Source organism: Mauremys reevesii, linkage group 25, assembly GCF_016161935.1.
Source record: "Mauremys reevesii isolate NIE-2019 linkage group 25, ASM1616193v1, whole genome shotgun sequence".
In the NCBI taxonomy this organism is placed as follows: domain Eukaryota; kingdom Metazoa; phylum Chordata; order Testudines; family Geoemydidae; genus Mauremys; species Mauremys reevesii.
The window spans coordinates 17,970,075-17,997,321 of record NC_052647.1 but is presented as its reverse complement, the minus strand read 5'-3'; the positions used below and the strand labels follow the sequence as shown (position 1 = coordinate 17,997,321).

At 47.2% G+C, this 27,247-nt stretch overlaps 1 protein-coding gene across 1 annotated transcript; it reads left to right on the top strand.

The window, feature by feature from the left end:
- The first annotated feature begins 444 nt into the window (after positions 1-444).
- Positions 445-26,464, top strand: BIN2 (bridging integrator 2). Its single transcript, XM_039514792.1, has 13 exons — positions 445-585; positions 6,001-6,081; positions 6,589-6,643; positions 7,904-7,998; positions 11,217-11,312; positions 11,704-11,811; positions 12,340-12,425; positions 15,176-15,251; positions 16,870-16,952; positions 18,262-19,294; positions 20,954-21,028; positions 22,900-22,995; positions 25,873-26,464. The coding sequence occupies exons 1-13, from the start codon at positions 508-510 to the stop codon at positions 25,981-25,983; spliced, it is 2,073 nt and encodes a 690-aa protein (XP_039370726.1). The 5' UTR covers positions 445-507; the 3' UTR covers positions 25,984-26,464.
- The last annotated feature ends 783 nt before the right edge of the window (positions 26,465-27,247 follow it).

The following is a 27,247-nucleotide window of genomic DNA, read 5'->3' as shown; positions in this document are numbered from 1 at the left end:
TCACTGGTACTTAGCTATACGAATTAACATAAGGCCATTTGCTTGTTCCTCCACCATTCACAGTACATTTCAAAGAGAGATGAATACTGAGATGTCCTGTGTTTATAATTCATTTACATGATAGGATGTTCTTTTGACTTCTGAATTATCAGAATACAGGAACTGTTGATTACATTGTCCACCCTACTCGTGCATATGAAAATACACAAAAATTATCTCCCCACATGTCTTCTGTAGGTTACTTATTTTGCAGGGTGTTTAACCCTTTCTAGCCAAGTGTCACACCCACCCAAATCCAACCAGTCGAACATACAGAACCTTCCCCCCCTTGGGCAGAGCAGAGAGTGGCTGCTCAGCATTCAGCAATGGAAATTAAACACTCCCAATCTGATTTTAAGCGGATGCTGAGCATGGTGGCAGCTGACGATCTGTTTACTTCCTCCCCCAGAAAACTTTAAAACCACAAGTTCATACTGAAAAGAAGAAATTGCACTGTGAGCTGCAGCCATGGCAGACGGTAAGACGGGAGGAGCCGGGCAGTTTGCAAAGCAGGTCCAAAAGCGATTTAGCCGAGCCCAGGAGAAGGTATGCTTCATTCATTTGTTACTGCTTTGTGCCTTTGCAAGGAATGCTCAGAATGTAGCATCCCCTTTCAATTGTCCAGCTCCTTAGGGAGCTGAGAAATCATGCTAGGCAACAGAGTGAGTGAGTGAGTGGGAGGCATGTTCGGAGCACTAGCCTGTGTGTGTCTAATTCCCAGTGCTTTTGCAATCATTATGGTATTTATAATTCAACGGTATTATGAAATGTCCTGAGACAGCTGCTTTGATGATAGCAAGGGTGCTGCCCTGTGCCCAGTGAGCTTGACTTTGTTGACTGGAGCTCTTCTTAACAAAAAAAATAATAATAGAGAGTATTAAGCCTGTATCTCTACCTGGTTTAACTTCTGTGGAGTGCTACCTACAATTACTACAGGGGGGCCTTGATTCGACCTATCCCCGAAGCTCTCTGAGGAGTTGAGTTGCACTGTCACCCTTCAAACCTTCCCCAAAAACATCACCTTGTCACCCAAAATGTGTCTGCCATGGACGATGATGCCGAGGGGCGGTTGCCTGCAAGTACTGAGTGGTTGAGGGCAGTTCCTTTGGAAGGAGACCAAGCCCAGAACGGGGCAGAGGGCTGGCAAATGGAGTTAACTCCAGAAATGCTAGCACGAGCCAACCGCCTAAACTCTCTTTTTATGAACTTGTATCAGGAAGAGATGGGGGCTGGGCTCAGGAAGTGGGTAGAAATAGAGCTGGCCTCTGCTGGTTCCTCTAGCCTTGGTATTTCTTCCTTTTTAAGTGCAGCATCTCTGAAAGCATGTTTCGCCTGTTTCACTCGGGCATAGGATGTAGCCAAGCTGTCCAAGTCAGGATAGACCAGCTCCAGATCTCCCTTTGACCAAAGCACAGAAATCCTTAGCTGAATCTTTCACCTCCCTGTCACTGGTGTTGAATCTCCCCTTTAGGGTGAGTGACATTTGATGGCGGGTGGTGGCCTGTGTGGAAAACAGTTAGGGGTGATCTCCACCTGGTTTCCAATGGACAACTGTCATCTTAGTGTTTATGGTGCTCAGCGTTCTGGGGTTTTGACCTGTAAAAGGCCTCTCTAGGTTCGACAGCAGTAGAAATGATGGCTTAGCCCTGATTAGCTACCTTGAGCCTCATCCTATCAATCCTCTTGTGTGAGCAGTGCTAACTGGCCTCCATCTTTCTATAGTATCTGAGTCTCATTGAATGGGGCCTACTGGTCACATAATAGGTTTTTCCCAGCTGGTAGTCTCAGTAGGGAGCAAAGATTGCATGGACCTTGGATGAATTATCCTTCTATTCCAATGGTATGTCTACACTGCAATCAGAGGTGTTAATAGGCAGCAGGTTTAAAATTTAATAGGCAGCAGGTTTAAAACAAACAAAAGGAAGTATTTCTTCACACAGCCACAGTCAATCTGTGGAACTCCTTGCCACGGGATGTTGTGAAGGCCAAGACTATAACAGGGTTTAAAAAAGAACTAGATAAGTTCATGGAGGATAGGTCCATCAGTGGCTATTAGGCAGGGTGGGCAGGGATGGTGTCCCTAGCCTCTGTTTGCCAGCAGCTGGGAATGGGCGACAGGGGATGGATCACTTGATGTTTACCTGTTCTGTTCATTCCCTCTGGGGCACTTGGCATTGGCCACTGTTGGAAGACAGGATACTGGGCTAGATGGACCCTTTGTCTGACCCAGTATGGCCGTTCTTATGTTCACCGCAGCACATGTAGACATACCCAAGCTAGCTTTGCTCTAGCTAACTCAGGTACCAATAGCAATGAAGCCAGGGCAGCACGTATTGTACAAGCCCACCCAGGATCCTGGGTACATAACTTGGGCAACTAGCCCTAACCCATGCTACTGCAGCTTCACTGCTATTGGTACCCAAGGGTACGTCCACACTACCCGCCGGATCGGCGGGTAGCCATCGATCTATCGGGGATTGATTTATCGCGTCTCACCTAGACGTGATAAATTGATCCCCAAACGCGCTCTTCGTCGACTCCAGAACTCCACCAGGGCGAGAGGTGGAAGCGGAGTCGACGGGGGAGCCGCGGCCGTCGATCCCGCGCTGTGAGGACGGGGGGTAAGTCGAAATAAGATACCTTGACTTCAGCTGAAGTTGCGTATCTTCCATTGACCCCTCTCCTCCCACCGTGTAGACTAGGCGCAAATTAGCTAGATCAAAGCTAGCTTGAGTATGTTGACATGTGCTGCAGTGACATCTCTGACTGCAGTGTTGATATATCCAAAGTAAGAATAGAGGCAGGGTGAGGAAGCTTGTCCATGCTGTACTTGTTCTCGGAGATACCCAGAAGGCTCTGGTCTCCAGGGCTGTCAATCTGATGCTAAACTGCAAGCAGTTTCTACTGCTAAATTTGCATGCAGGCATCTGGAGCACCATCTGCAAAGTTATTCTGGGGGAAGTGCAGTTTCAGATTTTACCGTCCTGTAAATCGCCTTGCCAGCTGGAATGATCTTCATAGAATATCAGGGTTGGAAGGGACCTCAGGAGGTATCTAGTCCAACCCCCTGCTCCAGGCAGGACCAATCCCCAGACAGATTTTTGCCCCAAATTGCCCCCTCAAGGATTGAACTCACAACCCTGGGTTTAGCAGGCCAATGCTTAAACCACTGAGCTATCCCTTCCCTGCCTCCCGGAACAGATTAAACCAGTCTAGGAAGGACCTTGAAGCTGTACAGCCTCCTGGCTAGGAAAACTTGTCCTCACCCTTCACGGCTGTTTGCAAGTTTGGGTCGTTGTCGGCCTGAGCTGCTGTTCGTCAGCTACACCCACGTAGGGTAGCGTTGGCTCTACGCCTCCAGAATTCAGATGTGTGAAAATGCAGAAAGGCGTTTGCTCTTGTTTGACCACAAACACAGGCAAGAAACTTTTGAGCGCGCTAGAAAGTGGTGGTGCGCTTAACTATGAGAACGTGGATTTTCATTTGGCATCTCGGAGGAGAAAGAGAAAGTGGTTTGGAAAAGCCTTTGGAGACTAAATTATTGTGTATTGTCTCTTCTTAGGTTCCCTTGAAGTACATTCCCTGCTCTACCGCTCCGACCCAGAATTTCTGGGTGACTTTTGACAAGCCCCTTATTTTCTCTGTGTCTTTAATTCCCCATCAGCAAAATGGGGGTGCTAGCACTATTCCTAGGGGTGCTGAGGATAAAAACATTAAAAATGTTGAGGCCCTCGGATCATGGGGGCCACATATGAATCATAGATTGTTGAATTGTTTCTGTGCTCATTGGATGGAGCCCTCTTCTCTTGTCACTATTTCATGTAGTTCAATAACCTGGGTAGAATTTCTACACATTGCTCAAAACATCCGGGACCAGCTACCCTCTGAATAATATGTGCAGATCCTGCTGAAAGGAACTGTCTAGATGTGGTCCCTTCACAACTTTCCTGGGAAACCCTGTCTTCCTGGTGAGACGCTAGGTACCTACCTGGGGAACAAATATTTGATAATGGGCTCTTTGGTCTACAAGAGAAAGGTACAACACGATCCAATGGGCGGAAGGTGAAGCTAAGTGAAGTCAGGCCGGAAATAAGGCATACATTTTTAACTGTGAAGATAATTAACAATTAGAAAGATTGACCAAGGGTCATGGTGGATTATCCATCACTGGCAATTTTTCAATCAAGACTGGATGTTTTTTGTAAAACAGATACGTCCAAAGGAATTATTTTGGGGCAGTTCAAATATCTTCTTGCTGTATGTTCCAGTCTATGCATCCGATGAAGTGGGCTGTAGCCCACAAAAGCTTATGCTCAAATAAACGTGTTAGTCTCTAGGGTGCCACAAGTACTCCCGTTCTTTTATCCGGGAGGTCAGACTAGATGATCACAATGGTCCCTTCTGGCCTTGCAATCTACGAAACACACACACCTCTGATCTCAAAGAAACCAACTTCTGCAGGCCAGCCTCCTCCCGTGTTCTGTATTTCAAGATCCTCCCCATTTGGGTTTAATCTCCCAGAACTTTGTTCTTCATCCAATTGAAGTTATTTGATTGGGGGAGGGGGGGAACTTTTTCAAGAGGAGGAGGATTTTGAGAGTAATGATGGGACACTCCAGAGGAGAGAAGAGAGAAGCTCTGAGGTGCAGATGTTCTCTGAGGTTGGGCATGTCACTGACCGGCACGTGTTGGAGTGGGGAGAAGTTAGCTGACCTGGATTCCAGATGGGCTGCTTCCGCTTTATAGAGTACAGCATGACTAGTTATTTCAGTTCTTCAGAATGTTTCCAACCATGTAGTCTTGTTGAACCATCAGACAACACCAGGCTCAAAATGATTTAAAGAGAAAACTGAGCCCACAGAAATGGCAGCCGGTGCTGGATATTCTGCTCTGGCTTGGCCTCAAGTCAGGAAAGCATCTCTGTTTAACTAAGTACTTATGCACATGCTTAAGTCCCTATTTCTAAACGTGGAGGCCTGCGTGCAGAGCTTACCCAAGTGCAGTACGCATTCAGCTGAGCCCCTGAATGGGTCGTCAGAGTGCCAAGCTGGAATAGACGCGTGTTACACACTTCCTTCTGAGCCCCAAGCCAGCTCAAATCCCCTACAGGCCCCCACTATGACATGTACCTGGGTGGGTTGTCAGTAGCAGGGATCAGACTTGGGACCTCCAGATCCAAGAATATAAGTTTCTACTACCTGAGCTAGCCAAGGCTGCAGAAAACCTCGTCAATCTCTAAGTATGGCCCAGTCACCACTAGGGGGTGCACCGCATGGGTTCCATTTATTTTGGAGTATCTTCGATGCAAACGGAGGAAAGTGGGGATTTTGAAATTCCGCCGCATGTCATCTTCCCTGGGTGGCTCAGACTGCAGCAAGTTTAAGCTTTTACCAAACAGAAGCTTGTTTTGCTTCAAAGATGAACTTACATTGAGCTTTTAAATCTGCATCCTCAGTGAAATTCATTTGGAAAATAATTACACAAGACGAGGATTCAAAATAGGTAGCAGGATCTATTCAGGAAATGCTGGGTCAAATTCCCTGCCCTGTGTTGTGCGAGAGATCAGACTAGATCATGGTCTTTTCTGGCCTTAATCTATAAACCTACGTGTAGTTGAAAATTACTAATAGTCACATGTTCCCGCTGAAAGGAGAATAATTTTCAAATTATTAATATTAATACAATTAGTAGCACTTAGCTGCCTCAGCTGATATCAGGGCTCCTTTGTGCCTGGTGCTACACATGGAATGCGAGATTACAAGGAAATAACTTTCAAATGATTAGTAATTGTTGTTAATTACAGTCGTGGCTAGATTCTCCATCTAAGATCATGGCCCCATTGTACGAGGTGCTGCACTGGCTCATCATGAGAGAATGGGAACTTCATAGCACCCCGTATATTTAAGAGTTTTTACCAGGGAGATTTTTTTTTTTAAACTTGGTGTCTTTTTCTACCCCCAGGTTTTGCAGAAACTGGGCAAGACGGTAGAAACCAAAGATGAGCAGTTCGAGCAAAGCGCTTACGATTTCCAGCAGCAACAGGTTGGGTCTGACTGAAGGGAGACGAGATCCTGAAAGACGTAGGGGCAGAGGGTGGGGGAGGGGTCTTCTAAAATATGGGAGGGGCAGGGACATGGGGGGTTCATCTGAGATATGTTGGGGGAGGGTTGCTGAACATCTGGAGGGAGAGGGAATCTCCTGAGATGTGAAGGAAGGAGCAGCGGCGGGGTATCTCCCATATAGCAGAAGGGGCGTAGATCAGGAACTAGGGGGAGAGGGTGTCTGATGAGATATTGGAGAGGGGAAGTGGGGCAGAGAGGGGTGAGAGAAAGGCTGGTTTTCTGTCAAAGCCACGCTCTGGTGTAACAAGCCACTGCTTGAACTCCAGCAGGGCAGGTTTCTTTGAGCCCACTCGCGCTCTTTGCTCCATTCACCTTCCCCACTGTGGCTGCTGTGGTGAATTCTGCCTCTCGCTGTTTGTAGCAGAAGTGCAGGGTGGAGAACGCCAGCTGCTGACACGCACCCTCCCTGTGGCTCTTTGCTTTTCAGACTGAAGGCCACAAACTCTACAAGGACCTTAAGGCTTTCCTCAGAGCTGTGAAAGGTATGAAGCCCCAGTTCCTTCTTCAAACTTACTTTTTGCTGCGTGGCTCCCTGCCACGTCGCTGCTGACACACCATGTGGCCAACCCAGAGTCTTGAAAAAAATCATGAGACTGGCCTAAAAATCATGAGAATTTAGAAAAAAAATTGAGGTTCTTTTTATTTGGTTTCTGAATCTCTCGAGTCATGCTTAGATCACATTTTCAAACCTCTCTCTGCAACTATGAGGTCTAGGAACTTTTTTTTTAATAAAAGTGGAGATTTTCACCTAACCACATGACTCCAGGAGCTGGGGCTTTAGGGAAAATATCAAATAACTCAAGACTTGAGATAAAATTGTGAGATTGGCAACACTAGGTGCCTCATTTGTTTTAGAGTGAGAGGTATGACGCTGTTTAGCATTCCAAACCAGGTCTGGGAGCCAGGTACAACCACGTTCTAATCCCACCTTTTATACTAGCTCCGTCTGTGGCCTTGGACAGTTGCTTTGCTTCACTGACCCTGCCTGTAAAATGGGTATCTATCTAAGTTTTTATATGGCCCCTATCGGTGTAGTTTCTGAATGTTTCAGCATCCTTAATAGGCTTTATCTTTCCAATTCCCCCATGAGGTAGAGCAGTGCTATCCTCTCCGTTTTACAAATGGGAAACTGAGGCACAGAGCGACTAAGTGTCTTGCATGAGCTGGGTGTAGAACCTAGGTCTCCTGAGTCCCAATTCCACTACCAGACCACCCTTCCTACCTGTATTTGCCATACCTCTCAGTGTTGGAAGGCTACAGTCTTCGGGCTGACATTTTCAAAGCCTTCCTAGGGGATTTAGACACGCATCCCCTTCATTTCAGTGGGGAACTGTGCTTCTCAATCCCCTGGGAGGCTTAGAAAAGCTCAAACTTTAGAAACGGCTTTTGAAAAAGAATTTTAAACCTTCAAGGATCAATGCCAATGCTTCCAGCTACCCAATGGCCTCCCACCATCATGTGCCTGGAGAAGTCACGCCTGGATCCAGTCAGACACCTTTCTCCTTTTCCCAAACTTGCTTACCACATTCACCTTGGGTTTTATTCTCTTGGGTGCCTGACATTCATTAATGTCATGGTCTTTTATTCCTACGGGATGTGTGTACATCAGGGGGTGAAGGTTTCACGGGGAGATTCCAAGGGTATCTCTACACTTTAATGATGCAGCCGGGAAGATGGCTTAAGGGGTGCTAATGACTCTGGGATGGTAGCAGTTTTGCCACATGCCGCGTTGTCTCTTCCAGTGATGCACGAAAGTTCCAAGAAAGTGGCGGAAACCCTGCACGAAATTTACAATGTGGAATGGGATGGCCACGGGGACTTGAAAGCCATTGCGGAGGTAAGAGATGGGATGAAATCTTCCCTTGGGCAAGAAACGCTAGCTAGAAAATCTTCATTCACTGAAGAGTGGAGTAACAAGACAGCTCGTCCAGTTAGGGCACTAGCCTGTATTTTGGAAGAACCAGGTTCAAGTCCTTGATCTGCCACAGACTTCCTGTGTGACCTTGAGCAAGTCACTTAACCTCTTTTGTGCCTCAGTTACCTATCCAGCCCCATCTTTGCTGTTGAGAGGACCTGGCTTTCCAGATTGATACAGTTCCTGTTGTTCCTTTATTCTCTTGAGTTGGAGCTTAAGTCTGTCCACTTTTGCCTTAGCTTCTAGTTCCTGAAATCAAATATATGCCATTCTTTGTTCATGTTAAAACACTGGTGTTCTCTTTCAGCGGCTTCTCCTTCCATATCAGCATTTTTTTTTTTTTTTTGCTTTTGTTCAAGTACTAGCTGCTGATTTCTTGCTGCAAGCATTTTCGCTGGGTCTGCTTCCTTATCACTGACAATTAACAGATTTTTCAGTTCCTGCTCTGGGGCCTTTTGCTTAAAAGACAACCCCCTCTGTGAGTAGGATGACCAGAGAACAAGTGTGAAAAATTGCGATGGGGACGGGGGTGGGGGGTAATAGGAGCCTATATAAGAAAAAGACCCAAAAATCGGGACTGTCCCTATAAAATCGGGACATCTGCTCACCCTATCTGTGAGCACAATTCTTCTCAGATTTTTCTGTCAGGGTCTTGATCATGGGTCACTCACTGTAACTGATTTTTAACCCTTAAACTCTCCAATATCAAAATTTAAAATTTTGACAAGCGTGTGGTTCTGATCCAAAAACCCTTAACCTGTGATAATATGTATCCAAGCATGACTGTGCCACTGTGACCGGGATCTTAGTGGGGAGCCAGCTGTGGTCACTCAATTAGGGTGAACTGCACAGAATGGGACAGCCAAACCCCAAAAAGCTAGTGGATATTCCAGTACTTAGATTTACTAAACCAGAATAAAACAGCTTCTTTATTACCTTACTACCCTTATTACCATACAGGCCTCCATCCAAGTACCCACGTCAAATATGATGAACATTTCTGTAAATCTTATTTCATCATATAAAAGAAAAGGTTCTACCCCTCCCAAAGGATCAGACACATCACCTCCCGGATTAACGAATGTTTCAGATCTTACTCAAATACACGCTACAGCCAATTCTTATTAAATAAACTAAAATTTATTAAAAAAACGAGAGTATGGTTAAAAGATCAATACAGACATGAGTTCAATTCACTGAGGTGCAGATTCATAGCAGAGATGGTGACCTCTGTAGTTGCAAAGAGTTCCTTTAGAGTTCGGTGCATAGGTCATAGTCCAATGCCCAAATCTCACATTCAGGGCGTCCCAGCATAACTGGGACCTCAGTCTTGCGACACAAACTTCCCCTGAGGAAGTCTAAGCAGATCTGAGATGGCAGAATCAGGGGACCAAAGGATCTTTTATACAATTTCATGTCTTTTGATAAGCTGGAGTTCCTTAGGGAACAAAAGGTAATTAGGATGACTTTGAAGGAGGTCCATCACCGGTACTGAGCTATACGAATTAACATAAGGCCATTTGCTTGTTCCTCCACCGTTCACAGCACATTTCAAAGAGAGATGAATACTGAGATGTCCGGTGTTTACAGTTCATTTACATGATAGGATGTTCTTTTGACCTCTGAATGATCAGAATACAGCATAGACAGTGACTGTCGATTACACTGTCCACCCTACTCATGCATATGTAAATACACAAAAATTATCTCCCCACATGTCTTCTGTGGGTTACTTATTTTGCAGGATGTTTAACCTTTTCTAGCCATGCGTCACAGGGGATAAGAGCTCTGCTCTAAGAACATAAGAAAGGCCGTACCAGGTCAGACCAAAGGTCCATCTAGCCCAGTATCTGTCTACCGACAGTGGCCAATGCCAGGTGCCCCTGAGGGAGTGGACCTAACAGGCAATGATCAAGTGATTTCTCTCCTGCCATCCATCTCCATCCTTTGACGAACAGAGGCTAGGGACACCATTCTTACCCATCCTGGCTAATAGCCATTTATGGACTTAGCCACCATGAATTTATCCAGTCCCCTTTTAAACATTGTTATAGTCCTAGTCTGCCTCCCAGGTGGGTTGTGACGGGGGGGGAAAAAAATACATCAAAGAGCTTGAGATGCTCAAATGGGCCATATAAGTACCTAAGGTGTATAGAAAAGGAATAATAGGCAACTTTCACTTTGTTCTGGACTTTCCCTAAGGTAGCCACATGTGGATGGAGGCCTGGATGATGATTCATATTGCAGCAGCCCCTCAAAGCTTCACTCAGCGTGAGCCTTGTTGTGGTAGGAGCTGGCTAGACGGGCGATGGGTATTACAGATAAGTGGTTAGAGAGATAAGATGGGCGAGGCGATATCTTTTAGTGGACCCACTTCTGTTGGTGAGAGAGACACATTTCCAAGCTGACGCTGAGACCTAGGGGAAAAAGCCTCTTTTTCTTCAGCTCTGTGTCAGCTCAGAAGCTCCCCTCTCTCACCAACGGAAGTGGGTCCAATAAAAGAGATCCCCTCGCCCATCTTGTGTCTCTCTCGCATCCTGGGAGCAGCACAACTACCCCAGCGCTGCGTAAGACCAGGGACTGTCCTTTTCAAAGCCAACTCAGAGGCTTAACATGAATAGAAGCTTTGTGCCTGGAGTCTCCAAATCCGCCTGGAAGGTCTCACCAAGTTCCTGACGTCTGTGGGGTTTACTGACTAATTGAAAACACTAATGCGCACACAGACCCAAGCACCTGGGTATCATTAGGAAGGATAATTGTCTGGTCTGTTTATTTTATAATGAAGCCTTCGCTGATCCACTGAAGAGCATTAATTGTATCTAGTCATAGTACTTATGAGCACCCATCACTACCGTACCTGAGCCGTCTTTAAAGTATTTATCCTCACAACGCCTCCGGGAGGTAGGCAACCGCCATTCATCTCATGTGTAAAACTGAAGCACGGGGATGCTAAGTGACTTGCCCAAGGTCACGCAGCCTGTGGCAAACAAGGGGACTAAACCTGGGTCTACTCAAATCCCAGCCTAGCCCCCCTCGCCGCCGAGCCATCCTGACCCGGATCAGTCTAGGGAACAAAGTGTGGAGGTGAGAGTCTAGGGACACAGCAGCCCTTCAAATGTCCCACGTGTGTTTATTTCCAGAGCAATGACCTCCTGTGGGAAGACTATGAGGAAAAACTAGCTGACCAGGCGGTGAGAACCATGGAGAACTACATGGCTCAGTTTGGTGAAATTAAGGTACCCGTCCAGCGTAAACGTAGGCTGTATTTTCAGAAAGCCGCCTGCCAACCCCACAACAAATTAAAGTAGGAGGCTTTGCATTTACAGTAAGCAGCACGGGATGGGCCCTAGGCAGCAATGTAAACAGATACTGCCCTGCTTACTGAGTACACAGCACAGTGGTAGGGACAACGCACCGTGTGCTAGGCACACGCTACATTGGTCGTGAGGTGTCCCAGGCGTTCAAGGTACAGTATGACTGGGTGAGGTGTGCAGCTATAGGGTACAACACCCTTGAGCAGGGCTGTGGATGGATTCGAAGGTACCGAACAGTAGGGTACCGCTCACTGTGCTAAGAGCCTTCTCCTCCTGAACGAACTCACCTTCCATGCATTTGGTTTCCCACCAGGAGCGAATCGCTAAGCGGGGGCGGAAGCTGGTGGATTACGACAGCGCCAGGCATCACCTGGAGGCGCTGCAGAATGCCAAGAAGAAGGATGACGCTAAGATTGCAAAGGTAAAGGCTGCCCGTGCAGAATAGAACCTAGGAGCCGCTCCCATGTAACTCAGAGCTTCAGCTCCATCCGGCCCTGATCAGTCCTGGCTTTTAGCTGGGCCTCACCCTGGCCTACGATACACACCTAACGGACACGATTTTGCACCTGCACCTAATTGCAGCACAAATAATTCTGCCTGCAATGACCCTTGTGGAGAAGGGTCATTAAGTGACTTGCTCGTGTCATTCCACGTGCAACTATTTGTGCCCATGGTTTTTACGCCTTCAGTGCTGAATACTGGGGTGAGTCCCAGATAAGCATCTCACAGGGCCTCAAAGCAGCAGGGCTGTTGCCAGTCTCTGAGACAGGGGGATTGGCTCTAGCTGCCCAAGTGACTTCCAATTACCTAGCGTATCTGGAGCTCCTGCGTGCAAAGATTCTTGTAGCGCCGAGTTCGGATCTCACCTCCACAGCTCAGCTCGTCTGTTTTGTTAATGCCTCCTGCACACTGCTGTGTCTGAAGACTGCTGTCCCCTTCCATCACGCAGGCTGAAGAGGAATTCTACAAAGCTCAGGCTGTGTTTGAGGATCTTAACAAAGAACTTCGAGAGGAGCTCCCAGTTCTTTATAACAGGTAACGTCACATCTCTGCCTGCTAAAGCAGCCGGAAAATCACCCTGCTTTAAAGAGCAGCATAAAAAGGGCAAGTTAAATGTAGGAGAACTTGCATGTAATCAGGAGGATGCAGGGGAGCCAAAATGTTCATTTCCATGGCACAACAGAGAGCGTCTCATTCTTAATTCCCAAGCAAAATTCAGCTTGCCCCTGCCCTGCACTATGGCAGAGACAGGTCATAGCAGGGGTGCAGAATGGCAGAGAAACCTACCTGGGGAATGAGTTTCTTTATTCCACTGGTATATTTGCCTGATAGGCAATAGGGTTTAGTGTTAGTATCGAGATTGGAGGAAAGTATGAGTAAATCTTTCATCTGTAAACTAAACGCCTTCCAATTCCAAGGCTGGGAATTAAGAAATACAAAGTAACTTGTCTACAAAAATTTAAAAAAAAAATAATCTGATGTGAGTTAAAATCTGGAGTTCTAATGAATATGGGTCCTTGTCACCCTTCTAGCTTCTAACCCCCAGCTTCTCAAATCTTACGTGTTAAAACCACATCCTCTCTCCCCACCCCACAGATAGCTGAATTGGGTGGAGGGGGTTGGTCACAGTTCAGCTGCTGCTTGTTTTGGGGACAGGGTGGGTGGGGGAGACTAGATGAAACAATTCCACAGCCAACGCTAGTTATCTTCTTGTCAAGCCATGCAACAATGTGATACACAATCCAATTCAACAAATCTATAGCACACAAGGTAAACATCTCCTCTTGCTTTACCAAATAATTGTGTCCTAAGGAAAGACACTGGCCAAAATGTCGCTCTCTGAAGTTAGACACTGAACTCTGCATTAAGACGCCTAAAATTAAGTGTTCCAAAACAGGAACCCAAAATTCACAGCCAAATTTGGAAATCGTACCCTTAACCTCACCTTCCTTTGTCCCGCTGAGTGCCCTCCCGTGAAAGTGCTTTGAGAGCTGTGCCTGAAAAGTTCCGATGATTAATGACCAAAAGATGGCAGTAGAGGTTCACAAATGAGAAGGTGGCCAATGTCCTGTGTAATAATACTGTGAATTACATTTGTATGTTTCTTCGTTTGAAAGGGCGACGATAAAAGGTTATGCAAACTGGAGCGAAACTATATGATCTATCAGTTTGCAAGAGCTGCTGTGCATGTGCCCCCTGTCATCCTGCAGTGTCTTTTTGCTACCCAACTCCCTGCCATATCCGTGGCTTTTAGAAATTCTGTTAATTTACTGACACGTTTTACTCATTTTAATTTGTAAGCCGTTTGTATTGGAATAGAACCAGGCCAAGAGCAGTAGTTAATGCTAGTTTCTATCATGGTCTTTCGGTTAAGACTCTGCCCTTGGTCTCAGACACTAGATCTCCGTATAGGTTCTTAAATTGTGCTCAGATGTTACATTGATGAGCACTGTATAAGAACCTATATAGAATAGAAATCCCGGTAGACTGGAGAATGACCATTCCATTTCGTAACAACTTTCAAGGGTTCGAAGTTTGGGCTTTGCTCCATATTGGAACAAAAATAAAACCTTTCAAACCTTTCTGTGACCACGGAATTGGGTTGAAATGTCCGTTTTTGTTTAAAAAAAAAAAAGGTCAGGTTCTGTCTCTCTTCTTCCCTGCTTCAGAAAGTCCATTCTGGACCTGAGCAGCCATTCCATCAAAGGTCAGTCAAAATAATGCATTTTCGCAAAAAAAAATTTGGCTGCAACAAAAAAAATATTTTTTTTAAAGTTTTCCAGACAGGTTCTATTCTTGGCTCTGCCACATATTTCCTGTATGCACTTGGGCAAATCATTTAACTGCTCTGTGCCTCAGTTTCCCTACCTGCAAAAGGGGGAAGCATGATGTCTGTGATCTATATTCTTAGATTGGGGGCCATCCCCATACTATGCGATTGCTTCACAAACGTACCCGCACACCATCCGTGTCAGGGAAATATTGTAATTCCCATTTTACAGATGGAGAACTGAGCACAGTAGAACAGTTACATGCAGTGTTGGTGAAGCCATGCCAGTCCCAGCACATTCAAGAGACAAGGTGGGGGAGATAAAAGTGGACCAGTCAGATGTGCCACTTTACTTCTGCCTACCAGCCAGTTCCAGTGGTAGCTTTTGCATCAGTGCTCTGCTCAATTTGCCAGTTCTCCAGCTCGAGTCGTTAAGTGACACGGAGGACATATCCAGCTCATGGAGTACCAAGACAGCTGGGAAAGCAGGTATACTTGAGGGGTTAATGTAATGGACAGAGAATCAGGACTCTGTTCTCTATTCTTAGCTCTGCCATATACCCACAAGACCATTCATCTCTCTGTTACCTCAGTTACCCCATCTATAAAATGGCTACAGTAAAGCTGAAGCTTTCATAGTGCTCTGGATATAAAGTGATGTGAAATCTCACAAAAAGGATCGATAGCTGTGCAGAGTGATTAGCATTACTAGTCCTAGATTTAAAAGCCAGAAGGGATCATTCTGACATCAGGTCTGACCTCCTGCATACCCCAGGCCAAGGAACCTCACCCAGTAACTTCTGCATTAGCTCAAACAGAAGTTAGGGTCTTAAAGCGTCTCTTTTTAAAAAGACAGTCTTGATCTCTAGACTCCATCACAGCCTAAGGGTAAGTTGTTCCAATCATCGATTACACAATTGTTATTCCAACCTGTTCTTTTCATTTCTTCACCTTCTGTTCCTTTCACTGCATGGCATGACTCAATTTGCTTTTTTGTTTGTTTATTTCTGAACAGCCGCATTGCTTGCTACGTGACCATTTTCCAGAATATTTCCAATTTAAGAGACATCTTCTACAAGGAGATGAGTAAGGTGAGAGACTGGCCCTTAAAATAAGAACCTGTTAAATGACGCACAGAAAATGTGTTTTCCTAGTAACAGGGTCTCAACTGTTCCTTTGAGCATTAACAATAATCTCCCTCTGCTGCCACCTAGAGGACAGTTAGGAAGGTTAAAAAAAAATAATCTGCGGGCTCTGTAGTCACCTACCTCTGGTCCTAGTTGTTGTTTTTTCCCTCCTCCCCATGACTGGCCACTTCAACTTGTATGGTTCCTTGAAATGTGTTAACAGCTTCTGCTAAACAATCTGCTCCGTCTTGTATTTAGCTGTGACACTCTGAGTACCTTTCCCAGATCAGAAGAAGAGCTCTGTGTAAACTCAAAAGCCTGTCTCTCTCGCCAACAGAAGTTGGTCCAATACAAGAGATTCCCTCACTGGCCTTGTGAGTTCATCCAAGGAATTTGTGTTCCATCTAAATGTTGCTCTCCTGTTTGTCGGACAATCTGTGTTAACCAGACTTGTCACCAGCATATCCCAGTGCTGCCCGAAGAGCCTTGTGAAAGGGGTTTTCATAGATAGTCATAGATTTTTAAAGGGACTCTTCGATCAGTCGTCAGTGCTTCTCAACCTTTCCAGACGCCTGTCCCCCTTTCAGGAGTCTGATTTGTGTTGCGTACTTGTGTTTGACTGGACGCCTTTCTGAGATGCTTTAATCTTGATCTGAAGACCTCGAGATATCACTTCCCTCAGTAGTTTCTTGCAACGGTTCAATCACCCTTGCTGTTAAAAAAAAAATTTCTGCCTGGTTTACAATTTTAAATTGTCTGGCTTTAACGTCCAATCATTGGTTCTTGTTATGTCCTGGTTAAAGGGAAGATTTGGAGAATGTGGGGGGGAGGGAAATGCAGCCCCAAATGAAGGGAAGGGAGAAAGAGGGCTTCTCATGGGCGGGTGAACCCCAGGCTCAGGGAGCCTAGCCCCCAGCCTGACCTGCCCCTCCCGCCTGAGGCCCCACCCCTCCCACCAGAGCCCAGAGAGCAGCTCCCCCACCCCAGCCCACCCAAGTGCCCCCCAGTCCCGGAGCACCAGAAGGGCGGGGCGGGCGGTGTGCCCTCCCTCCCCCACCCAGTCCTGGAGCACCGGTTGGGTGGTGCCCCCCCCCTCCAGCCCCAGAGCATCGGGTGCATGGGTGGGCAGGTGGCACAGCCCCCTCTGCCCCGGAGTGCAGCACTGGGAAGGAGGGGGTCTGGGAGCAGAGCATGGGGGGGGCCATGCAAGGCTGTTTGGGGTGGCTCAGCCTTTGATACCCACCGCCCATGGGGCTCCTCCAGAAGCAACTTCCTGTCCTGAGTCATTTAGATCCGTGTTTCTCAACGACCGGTCCGTGGCAGTCTCCTTGCCGGTCCCTGAGATTTCCCTGACACGGTTTAGGAAGGCAGCAAGCCAGTCCCCGGTATCAAAAAGGTTGAGAAACACTGGTCTAGATAGTCCATGTTATAATGGTTCAGACAGTGGGTGAGCAGGAGTCCATGCTCGCAGGGTTGTGAAGAGAAACCACGTGAACGAATTCTCCCTGATACAAGAAGAGAAAGCTGTGAAGTATCATCTCATTGTAGGTTCTGATGTTTGCTTCTCTCCCGTTGTTTTCAGCTGAACCACGACTTGTATGAGGTGATGAGCAAACTGGAAAAGCAGCATTCCAGCAAAGTCTTTATCATTAAAGGGGTGTCGAGGTAAATGGCTTTCCAGTTCTCGTGGGAGATGAGGTCTAGAGGGATGCTAAATCTCAAACACGGGGAGCGCTGGGCACCATGTTAGATCAGGAACATTTTCAAAAGTACCTCACGTGAGTCAAGCTCCTACTTCCCATTGACTTTCGATGGAACTTAAGCTTCTCTCGTGCATCACTAATGCGTCTATGCTGCCTCTCTGCCGACCCATCAACAGCAAATTAAATGCTACTCCTCTTGCAGAGGTGGAGTAATTAATTTAATGTTACAGGAGTGTTGAGTTGGCAGAAGAGACCTGGTAGCGTAGACACATATATTAATAGGTCGACATAAGGTGGCTTCTGTCGGCCTAAATTTGTAGTGTAGACCAGGCCTTAGGAACTATGGAGAATGTTCTCCCATGCCTTCAAGCCAGGATTCTCTGAGGTTTCCTGTTTCTTTAAATGAATATAAATAAAACGCAGTAAATCACAAAATAATGATGTGAACGTAAAGCTGGAACAAAGACTCTGACCAAGATTTCCAAATTGGGCTATTGATTGTGGGAGGTGCCTCAACCCTCGGAAGTCTGGGCTGAGGTTCCTTAATGAGGCCTGATTTTCAAACTGTGCCGAGTGCCTGGTCTCTGAAAATCAGAGCCCATAAATGTGTCTCAAATGTTGGCACCTCAGAATCATTAGTCGCTTTTTAAAAAAAAATCTTCACCTCTGTCTCTGGAGCAGCCTCCTCAGAACCCCTGGGTGGAATTCCTGGCCGGACGTACTTTGGTCAACGTGTGTGTTTTTGATACTGGATTTTTATAGCGTTATCGCTGGGAAGTGAAGAGAAATCTAACTGAGTATAGTCATTGCCTCAGTGAGTCTTGGAGTATTTAAAATCCAGCCTCCCCAGGAGGGCAATCTCACACATTTCAGCCAATATAACCCACTGGTTAAGGTGTGGTTTAGACCTCACATCCCTACGCTGGGCCTGACCCAGAGAGAATGTCTGCTGCAGTTCAAAGCTCGGGGAGTTCGTCCTTTAGTTCGTCCTAGAGGCTTATGCTTTAGCTGTGGAGATCCCTGGTGAAGGCCAAGCTGACGGTCACTACACAGGGATTAGTTAAAGACGTCTGGGGATCTAGGAAACGTGCATTTTGGTTATTGCAGTCTGTTTGGAGCCTACGGCCCGGTTGTACTCTTGCTGGGGTTATATGCATGGGGGGTGGGGTGTTAATGTAGGGTGCAGCGTCCTGGAGTAGGTGCAAAGTACTTAGGTAACCTGTGTCACAGAACGGCCTATGCAAGTAAAAGCACTGTCTTCTTTAATGCAGTAACAGGCGCTCGCTGGTCATCTCCTCCCCAGTGAGCCGTCCTCCTGTCGTTTTCACATCACTGGGAAATGCTGCAGATGGGACCCCTGAGCTGCCTCCTGACAATTCAATGTGTCACAAGAGAGAATCTGTTTCTTCAGCAGCAGAGGGGGAGGCCGCATCCTCTGGTGGCAGCGAAATCCAGGATGAGCGGCCGGCATCTCCTGCTGCTGTTTTGACACCTGACGAAAAAGAGTCCATGTCAGCAGCAGATGTGGAGCCTGTGTCCTCTGGTGCCAGTGAAATCCAGGATGAGACACCTACCTCTCCTGCTGTTCCGACGCATGACAAGAGAGAATCCCTGTCAGCAGCAGAGGTGAAGGCAGAGTCTTCCGGTGCCAATGATCTCCAGGATGAAAATCAAACTAGGACTCTGGATCAACCCAGCAGAGCTACAGAGAGGTTGTACCGGGGAGTTGAAGATGTTGCAGCAGCTACGGCTGCGGCGATTCTATCTGCCGCTATAGCTGAGGCTGTGTGCAAAGCCAAAACGTCTCCGCCACCCTCTGATGATGCATCAGCCCAAACCCAGACTCCAGAAAGCCTTGAGGCTGACGCTAGCGAACTGCAGGGGGGAAAGGAATGCTCTGTACTCCAGGTGAGCAATGAAATCCCATCTCTGCAAGCACCCCCTTCACCTGACTTGAGAGAGGAGATGGAGCCACCAGGAGATACCCAACCCCCAGCTCCCCAGCAAGAATCAAGTCAGCCAGGAAACGGGATGCCCCTCGGTGAGGTTTTAGTTTGCCCTGAAAATGCTGCGTACCCTCCTGACAAAGATTCTCCCCCTCCCACCCCAATCCACGAAGTCCATCAAGACCCAGCCAGCACCAGTGGCTCCAGTCCACCCGAAGCAACGGAACGGGCCAATGGCCAGAAGGAGCCAGAGACTGAGCGGATCATTTGCCAGCCAAGCAGGGAGGCCGAAGAGGACCGGGGCAGCGAGGGGAGCATGGAAGAACTAAACGTTTCCCCAACGGTGACTGAAACGCAGGTAAGAGACAACAGAATGAACGTGGGACAAGGGTTTGGCTGCTGACCAGTGGCCTGAAGCAAGGTCATTGCAGGTATCTGTTGTAACATGCGAGTAATGAGCAAGCGGGTGCATTGAGGAGATGAAAGGGAGGCTACTGGAGAAGCCGGGCGTGAGGTGCTAGGACCCAGAGAGGAGACCCGTTTGAATTGTACGTGTCCTTGCTGGAAATGTTACTGACAACCAGGGCCTGGGTCTGTTGCCTACAGAATCCCTTGCAGCTGAAAAGCAATTTGCTCGCTGCAAAATATATTGCAAGTTTCCCAGCTTCCAAGGCTCCCCTGTTCAGCTTGCAGGGCAATGCGGGGAGGAGAGCAGTTCCCAGCAGCAAGGAATTGGGTCGCTCCGGGGAACATGCTCTCCATGATGTGGGTTGCTTTTTTTTTTTTTTACTGGGGATGAATAGGAAAGTATTTGCTGAATAAAACTAGTTTTCTCCTCCTTTTGTTCCAAACCCAGTTGTGTTTGGATAGTCATTAAGGTGTGTCAGAAAAAACCAACGTCAACCGAGAAACAGCAGGGACATCAGTGAGTGTTTGTTATTATTTAGATGGCCACAGGAGGGTGCACGGCATTTTCCTACTAGTTGATCTCCTGTGTGCCCGGCTTTTGCCACTCTAACGCTGGGACTTATTTCTCACACACCGATACGTTCTCTATGGCTCCCTTATATGTCTCCAGCCCTCCCAAATGGGAGGTTTTTTCCCACACCCAGAAGTGCTCACAAGTGCCCTGAAGATCAACGTGTATTTTTAGCCTCTCCCTCACCCATCCATTTCCCAGGCTCTTGTTGCATGGTAAGGCTGGGATTTTCACAGGGGCCTAAGGGATTTAGGCACCCAACTGCCGCTGAATTATAATGGAGTTTGTGAATCTCTTGTCCCGAAACCACGGCAAAAGGCGTTTCCAGTCAGCCTGTGTTTTAAAAACAAGCACGCTCACTTGGCCTGGTCGTGCTCCTTGTCATCAGCCGTGAAAAGGAGAGAGCCTATTTGGGAGGAAACAAACTGCATCCAATCACTGTCTTTGTACAGTACCTAGCGCAGTGGGGTTCTGGTCCGTGACTGGGGCTCCTAGGCGCTATTGCAGTACGAGTGATCGGATGATAAAGCAAATTTTAACCCAAGTTTGTGGCTTTCCCCATGAGGAGCAAGTGATCCGTGCTGTGTGCAAAGCTCCTCCAACGGACATGAAGCTGCTTAGTGTTCCCCGTTAGTGATCTGCACCTGTGAATCTCTTCCTTGATGGGCGTTGACTGAGGAGTGGAAATGTTGAAGGGTCAGCTTGTCCTATCCTGACACGCAATTGTTAGTGCTTCACTCTGGGTGTAGTCTCAGTTTCTCCAGAGGGCTGCTGGCCATGTAAGAGTAGTAGCATCTGGATCTAAAACAGAAGATCTGGGAATCCACTGAAGGAAGCAGGGACTCTGAAAGACCGGATTAGTTCTGGTTCCCAACTATAGCTCCTGCATCGTATTTTCTAAAAACTATTTTGCAAAATTGCTTTCTGTTTAGTCTGTGAGGCCACCAGCAGCCCAAGAGGGCCAGACAAAGGGATAGTTCTGTGCATGGGCAAAGAAGCTAGAGTAACCGGACCCATAAAATGTCTTCCTGATTTCAGATCATGTTTGGCTTCATCCCAGATGGTGAAACAGACAGCAGCAGCCATGAGCTGCCTGTGGACTTCCTCTTCAAGGTAAGAATGCAACTAAGGGGGGATATGATAGTCTATAACTCATGACTGGTGTGGAGAACATAAATAAGGAAGTGTTATTTACTCCTTCTCATAACTAGGGTGACCAGATAGCAACTGTGAAAAAACAGGACGGGGATGGTGGGTAATAGGCACCTATATAAGAAAAAGGCCCAAAAAATAGGACTGTCCCCTTAAAAACGGGACATCTGGTCACCCTACTCATAACACAAGAACCAGGGGTCACCAAATGAAATTAATAGGCAGCAGGTTTAAAACAAACAAAAGGAAGTATTTCTTCACACAACAGTCAACCTGTGGAACTCCTTGCCAGAGGATGTTGTGAAGGTCAAGACTCTAAAAGGGTTCAAAAAAGAACTAGGTAAGTTCATGAAGGATCAATCTATCAATGGCGTCCCTAGCCTAGTCCCAGAAGCTGGGAATGGGCGACGGGATGGATCACTTGATGATTCCCTGTTCTGTTCATTCCCTGTGGGGCACCTGGCCTTGGCCACTGTCGGAAGACAGGATACTGGGCTGGGTGGACCATTGGTCTGACCCAGTCTGGCCAGTCTTGTATTCTAAGAAACATCAACTATCTGCTGTAACATAAGGCTCAGCAGAGCTGGTCTAGTGGCTAGGACACAGGCCTGGGAGTCGGGAGACCAGGATTCTCTTCATTGACCTGATGTGTGACCTTGGGCAAGTTGCTTCTTGCCTCTGTTTCCCCTCCCATCCTTTATCCTATTTATTTAGACTGTAAGTTCTTCATGGACCATTTCATCCTATGGGTTTGTACAGCACCTATCACCAGGGTCCTAATCCCAGCTGGGGCCTCTAAGTGCTACTCTAATAGGAATTCCCAATGATGACACCGCTGGGGTTGATTCAAAGGCTGACCTTCAGCAAAAGAATTTTGTGTTTCACTGGTGCCAGGGGGCTTGTTGACACTACACCGGCTGTACCAGTGGAGACGCTGCTTATGCCAGCAAGAGGAGATATTTTCCCAGTATAGTTAAACTGCAACAACATAAGCTAACCCAGCAAAAGGACTCTTTTTCTGGTGTAGCTGCATGTACACGGGGGGGGTTGCCGGCATACCTGTGTCAGTCAAGGGTGTGTTTTTTTTCACACCTCTGACCGTCAGAACCATGTTGACGAAACTCTGTAGTGTAGTCCTGGCCTCTGTCAATATTATTAATTACTATTATTAATCATGCATATTACGGTAGTGCCTAGGGAACCAGCTGAGACCGGGGCCCCCTTGCGGGAAGTGCTGAACAAACACAAAATAGGGTCTGCCAGGAAGAGCTGATAATTATAGACAGTGCAGATGACAGATAGGGGAACGCGGCACCACACACAAGCAGAGTGAACAATGTGATACAATCAGCAGCTTGCAGGAGGGGGGATTGTTGCCCTCCTGAGATGTCACCAGCGGCAGCCCTTCGCATTCACATTTTAGAGACACACACATTTTGGACTTGCAGGCGGGATAATCCCAGGGGAATCCACGTTCTTCTTGCCTGCCTGCTCCATCGCTACTTTAAAAAAAATAGGTTCCAAGGGCCAAATTCTGCCTTCAGATGCATATTTTTTTTGGCGTCTGTGCCCTAAATAATGTAAAGCAGCAGTTCCTAGTAGTATTCCCAGTCTGGGTGTATGTGCTGCTCCCTGGGGTATCATCTGAAAAGGACCTGCTAACTAAGCAATGACACATGGTATGGAATGTGGCTATCCAAAGACAATTGCACCATTCTGACACAATGTACGTATCCAAATTCCACCGTGTACCATCTCATCCTGCTGCTGGGGAAAGGGTCAGTGATTACAAGGAAAGTAACTTCTCACTAATCCCATTTTTCACATTCCAGGCTCAAGCAATCCAGACTCACACGTCAGACGATGAAAATCATCTGCAGTTCAGGGAAGGGGAGATAATTCTGGTGGTATCCAACTCTCAGGGCCAGGTAACAGCAAGCCACTATCTCTCATTCCAGAGCGGGGAGGCGGTTCGTGGGATTTCCGGCACTTCCAAAATTTGGGTGAAAAGTTGGTAAAAACCAAATAACAGGAAACTTTCAGTAAAAATTGATAAAAACTGAAAACAAAGGGCCTGACTATTCCATAAGGGGGGATGGGATGTCTTGGCAATTTCCTGTTGCTGCCTACTGTGTATGTGGGACCTGATCTGATCCTGTTGCAGTCTTTTCTCTCCGTAGGTAAGGGCTTGTCTACGTGGGAAAGCTTCACAGTCTAACTTTAAATTATCAGAGGGGTAGCCGTGTTAGTCTGGTTCTGTAGAAGCAGCAAAGAATCCTGTGGCACCTTATAGACTAACAGACGTTTTGCAGCATGAGCTTTCGTGGGTGAATACCCACTTCTTCGGATGCAAGTCACTTCTTGCATCCGAAGAAGTGGGTATTCACCCACGAAAGCTCATGCTGCAAAACGTCTGTTAGTCTATAAGGTGCCACAGGATTCTTTGCTGCTTCTAACTTTAAATTGTATCTGTTTAAAAAAGACAATTTAACTGGTGCAAAAGGCAACGTGTGGATGCTCTTATTTTGGTTTAATTAAACCTCTTTCTAATTGACTAAAGCCAGATCTACACTAAAAACTTTTGCTGGCATAGCAATGTCGGTCGGAGGTGTGATTTGTGACCAATACAGCCAGCAAAAGCCCCCAGTGTAGCTACAGTTATACCGGCAAAACTGCACTTTTCTCTCACTGGGGCGGGGGGGCGGGACTGAAATAAGTTACACTGGTGAAACCACAGTTTTGCTGGTATAAGCTGCATCCACTCTAGGAGCACTTTGCCAGTCTAGTATATTGGTATAGCTATAGCAGCAAAGCCTTCAAGTGTAAAGCTAGCATTGAGCTAACCAGAAGTAAACCACTCTTAAACTGGATTAAGAGTTTAGGTTCACACACAGGGCTGGTCTTCACTGGGGGTGGTGGGGGTCGATGTAAGATATGCAACTTCAGCTACGGGAATAGTGTAGCTGGAGTTGAGGTATCTTATTTTGACTTACCTCCCGTCCTCACGGCGCAGGATCAACGGCCGCGGCTCCCCCATCAACTCCGCTTCCGCCTCTCGCCCTGGTGGAGTTCCGGAGTCGAGGGAAGCACGTTCGGAGATCGATATATCGCGTCTAGATGAGACGCGATAAATAGATTCCCGATAGATCGATCACTACCTGCCGATCCGGTGGGTAGTCTGGACATACCCACAGACAAGATGTACTGCTTTAACTATACTGGTATAATTAAAGTAATATGACTCCCGTTAGGGTGGGTGCAGGTATACCGTACAAGAAGGGGAATAAACCATATTGGTATAATTATAAGCCCACACTAGGAGTTGTACTGGTAGAACTTTGGGTAAAAAAAAAAAAATCACACCTCTAGCAGACATCATTATACTAGTAAAAGAACTGGGTAGACCAAGTGTCTGTGCGGTGTTTGCTCCGGTTTAAATTCATACCTTCAGTTATATATGTGTAGGGTGACCAGATTACATGAACAAAATATCGAGACACATGGGGAGGCAGGTCCAGAGCGTCGCCAAAGCACAAAAAAAAAACCCGAGCCAGAATATTGGGACAAGTGGCGTCCCGACCATACATCCGTCCCGGGACACGGGACAAACGACTGAATATCGGGATGTCTGGTCACCCCCTACAAGTGCAACTGTCCCATGAGCACAAGGCCTAATAAAATGCAGGCACAGGGCCTGCAGCAGCATGCATCTGTTTCTCATTCCTCTCTTAGGTAGAACCTTCAGTCAATCATTAACTGATCTCCCAGCTCCTTCCTCCTCTTGCTAATCTACTTCCCTGGTGCTGATAAGTCACTTCCTGTTGGTGAAGAGATTTAAAGGCAGATTGGTAGAGCAGGCTGGATATTTTCTGATGACATGTTTTTTCCATCAGAAAATGCCAGTTCACAGAAACATGGGAAAGGGTTGGTTTTGACAAATCTGATTAGAAAATTTGGGGGGGGGCTTTAAAATTGTTGAAATGACCCATTACAACGTTTTCTAAATTAAGTGTTTTGTTTTCTGATTCCAAATAACTTCAGTTTGAAATTTTAGTTAGCTGTTACTAAAAGCTTCTTTTTTTTAAATCGAAATCTAAATGAAACATTTTAATGGACTGGATGCAAAATAAATTTTGAACTATCAGGTTGCAAAAAATTTTGAGCTTTTGACTTTTCAGCCTGATTTGAGACAGGACAAAATTTCAAAACCTCAAACTCACAGGATAGGAAAACCATTTCCCACTCAGCTCATCAATTGGTTCCTTCATCTGCACCAAGGGTCCCCAATGCCCCATTTTGATGGATGCTCGACTGCCGCCACAGTCCTTCGTCTGGCGCCCGCCAGACTAAAAGGTTGGGGACCAGTGATCTGCACTCTTGAATCTGTGTACTGTCTCTGTGATGAAGATGCTGTTGCAAGAGGGTAAAACTAAAGAGAATCCAGTATTAAAGCTGGATTTTTCAGAGTTGTCTAATAGACTCAGAAACCCCAGTTAGAATTAACAGGAACTGGGTTTCCACACATCCTAGGTGACTTTAAAGCAAAGAACTCCTCTTTGAATCATTAAATGGAAAGGACTGGCTAGGTTCCACCCAGTCCATCTCTCTGGACCCAGTGCAGGATTATTCTGTACTGCTGCATCTAGTTTTAAATGTCCCAAGTTATGTCTCTACCCTGCAACTTTTGGGAAACTTTCACAGTCCAACAGACCTCACTGTCAGGAACATTTTCCTGCTACTCAGCCTTAGAAATTCCTCTCCACTCTTCCTACTGGTCCTGATCCAGGTTTGTATTTTCTCCGCAGGAAGAAGGATTTCTCACAGGCTTCAAAGAGAGCGACTGGAAGGTGAACCGGGATCTCTTACAGAAGAGTACTTTCCCCCAAGAGCTTATCAGACCCATCTCCTCCGAATGACTCCAGCGCATCAAAGCGGCTGGGGCGGAGTGGGAGGGAAACAGGAACTATTTATGTCTCTCTCAAAGCAGTAACGTTGCACTTGTAATCAGATTCAGAATGTCAAACTGCAACAGGGCATGTGGGGACGGGAGAGAAAACCCGTCTCTCCAAACAAAATGAATGTAAGTGGGAGAATGAATGGAGCTGGCGTAGGAACAAGCTTCGGTTTGATTCCACAGTACCTGCTGCACGGCCTTTAGAAAAAGCACAGAAACCCGAACCTCCCCATGCCGTAAATATCAGGGAATTTGCTGTCCCAAATTGTTTGGCAAAACAAAGAGTGAAGCATTGGTTGAACACACTGCAGCATAGTTGGGGGTGTTTTATCCTTATGCTTCAAAACCCCGGCATTTATACTCAGTGAAGGCCAGATTCCAGAGAGCACATGGCTAGCTTTAAGCACCCGAGTAATCCCAATGGAAATGGCTGCAGCTACTCGTGTGCTTAGCTTTAAGCCTGGGCTTCCATGCTTTGGTGAATCAGGGCCTTAATCCCTTAGCAGCTAGGTTCCATGAGACCCTGGAAAGGCCCAGCTGCCTTGGGGATGCTTTTCAGCTGGGGGGGGGGCTTGCTCTGACCGCTTGGGTTCAGAATCTGGAGGGGCAGGAGTTATTGTGTGGCTCTGCTGGTCATGGGTGGTGTGGCGCAGAGGCTGCAGCCCGGCGTGGCCACATCCACGCTCCTCCCCAAAGCCCTGCTTGCCCCCAAGGCCCTCCTCTTCAGGGAAGCAGCATCAGGGGCTAGGGCGGATGGGACTGGGGATAGCTAGGGGGTCCCAGACACTGGGGCTATGCCGCCCAGCGCTCAGGGGTGGGGGCTGCCTGCCCTGTGCTTGGGGGGGCTGAGGACTGCGCACCACCTGCCCTGTGCTCAGTTGTGGGGGCCACACGCTGGCCACCCTGTGCGTGGGAATCTTGGGGCGGGGGCACGCACCAGGTGCTCCAGGGCTGAGGGGGGGCTCTGATGGGGGGCAGCCAGGGGCTAGCCTCCCCCAGCAGGTGGTTCACCCACTGCTCATGCTGCTGGTAGGGTGACCAGATGTCCCAATTTTATAGGGACAGTCCTGATTTTTTTTTGTCTTTTTCTTATATAGGCTCCTATTATCCCTCACTTCCTGTCCCGATTTTTCACATTTGCTGTCTGGTCACCCTAGCTGCATGGTCATGTCAATGCACCATTCGTTGGGGCTGAATCCACAAAAGATTTGCTTCCCTCACTTCCT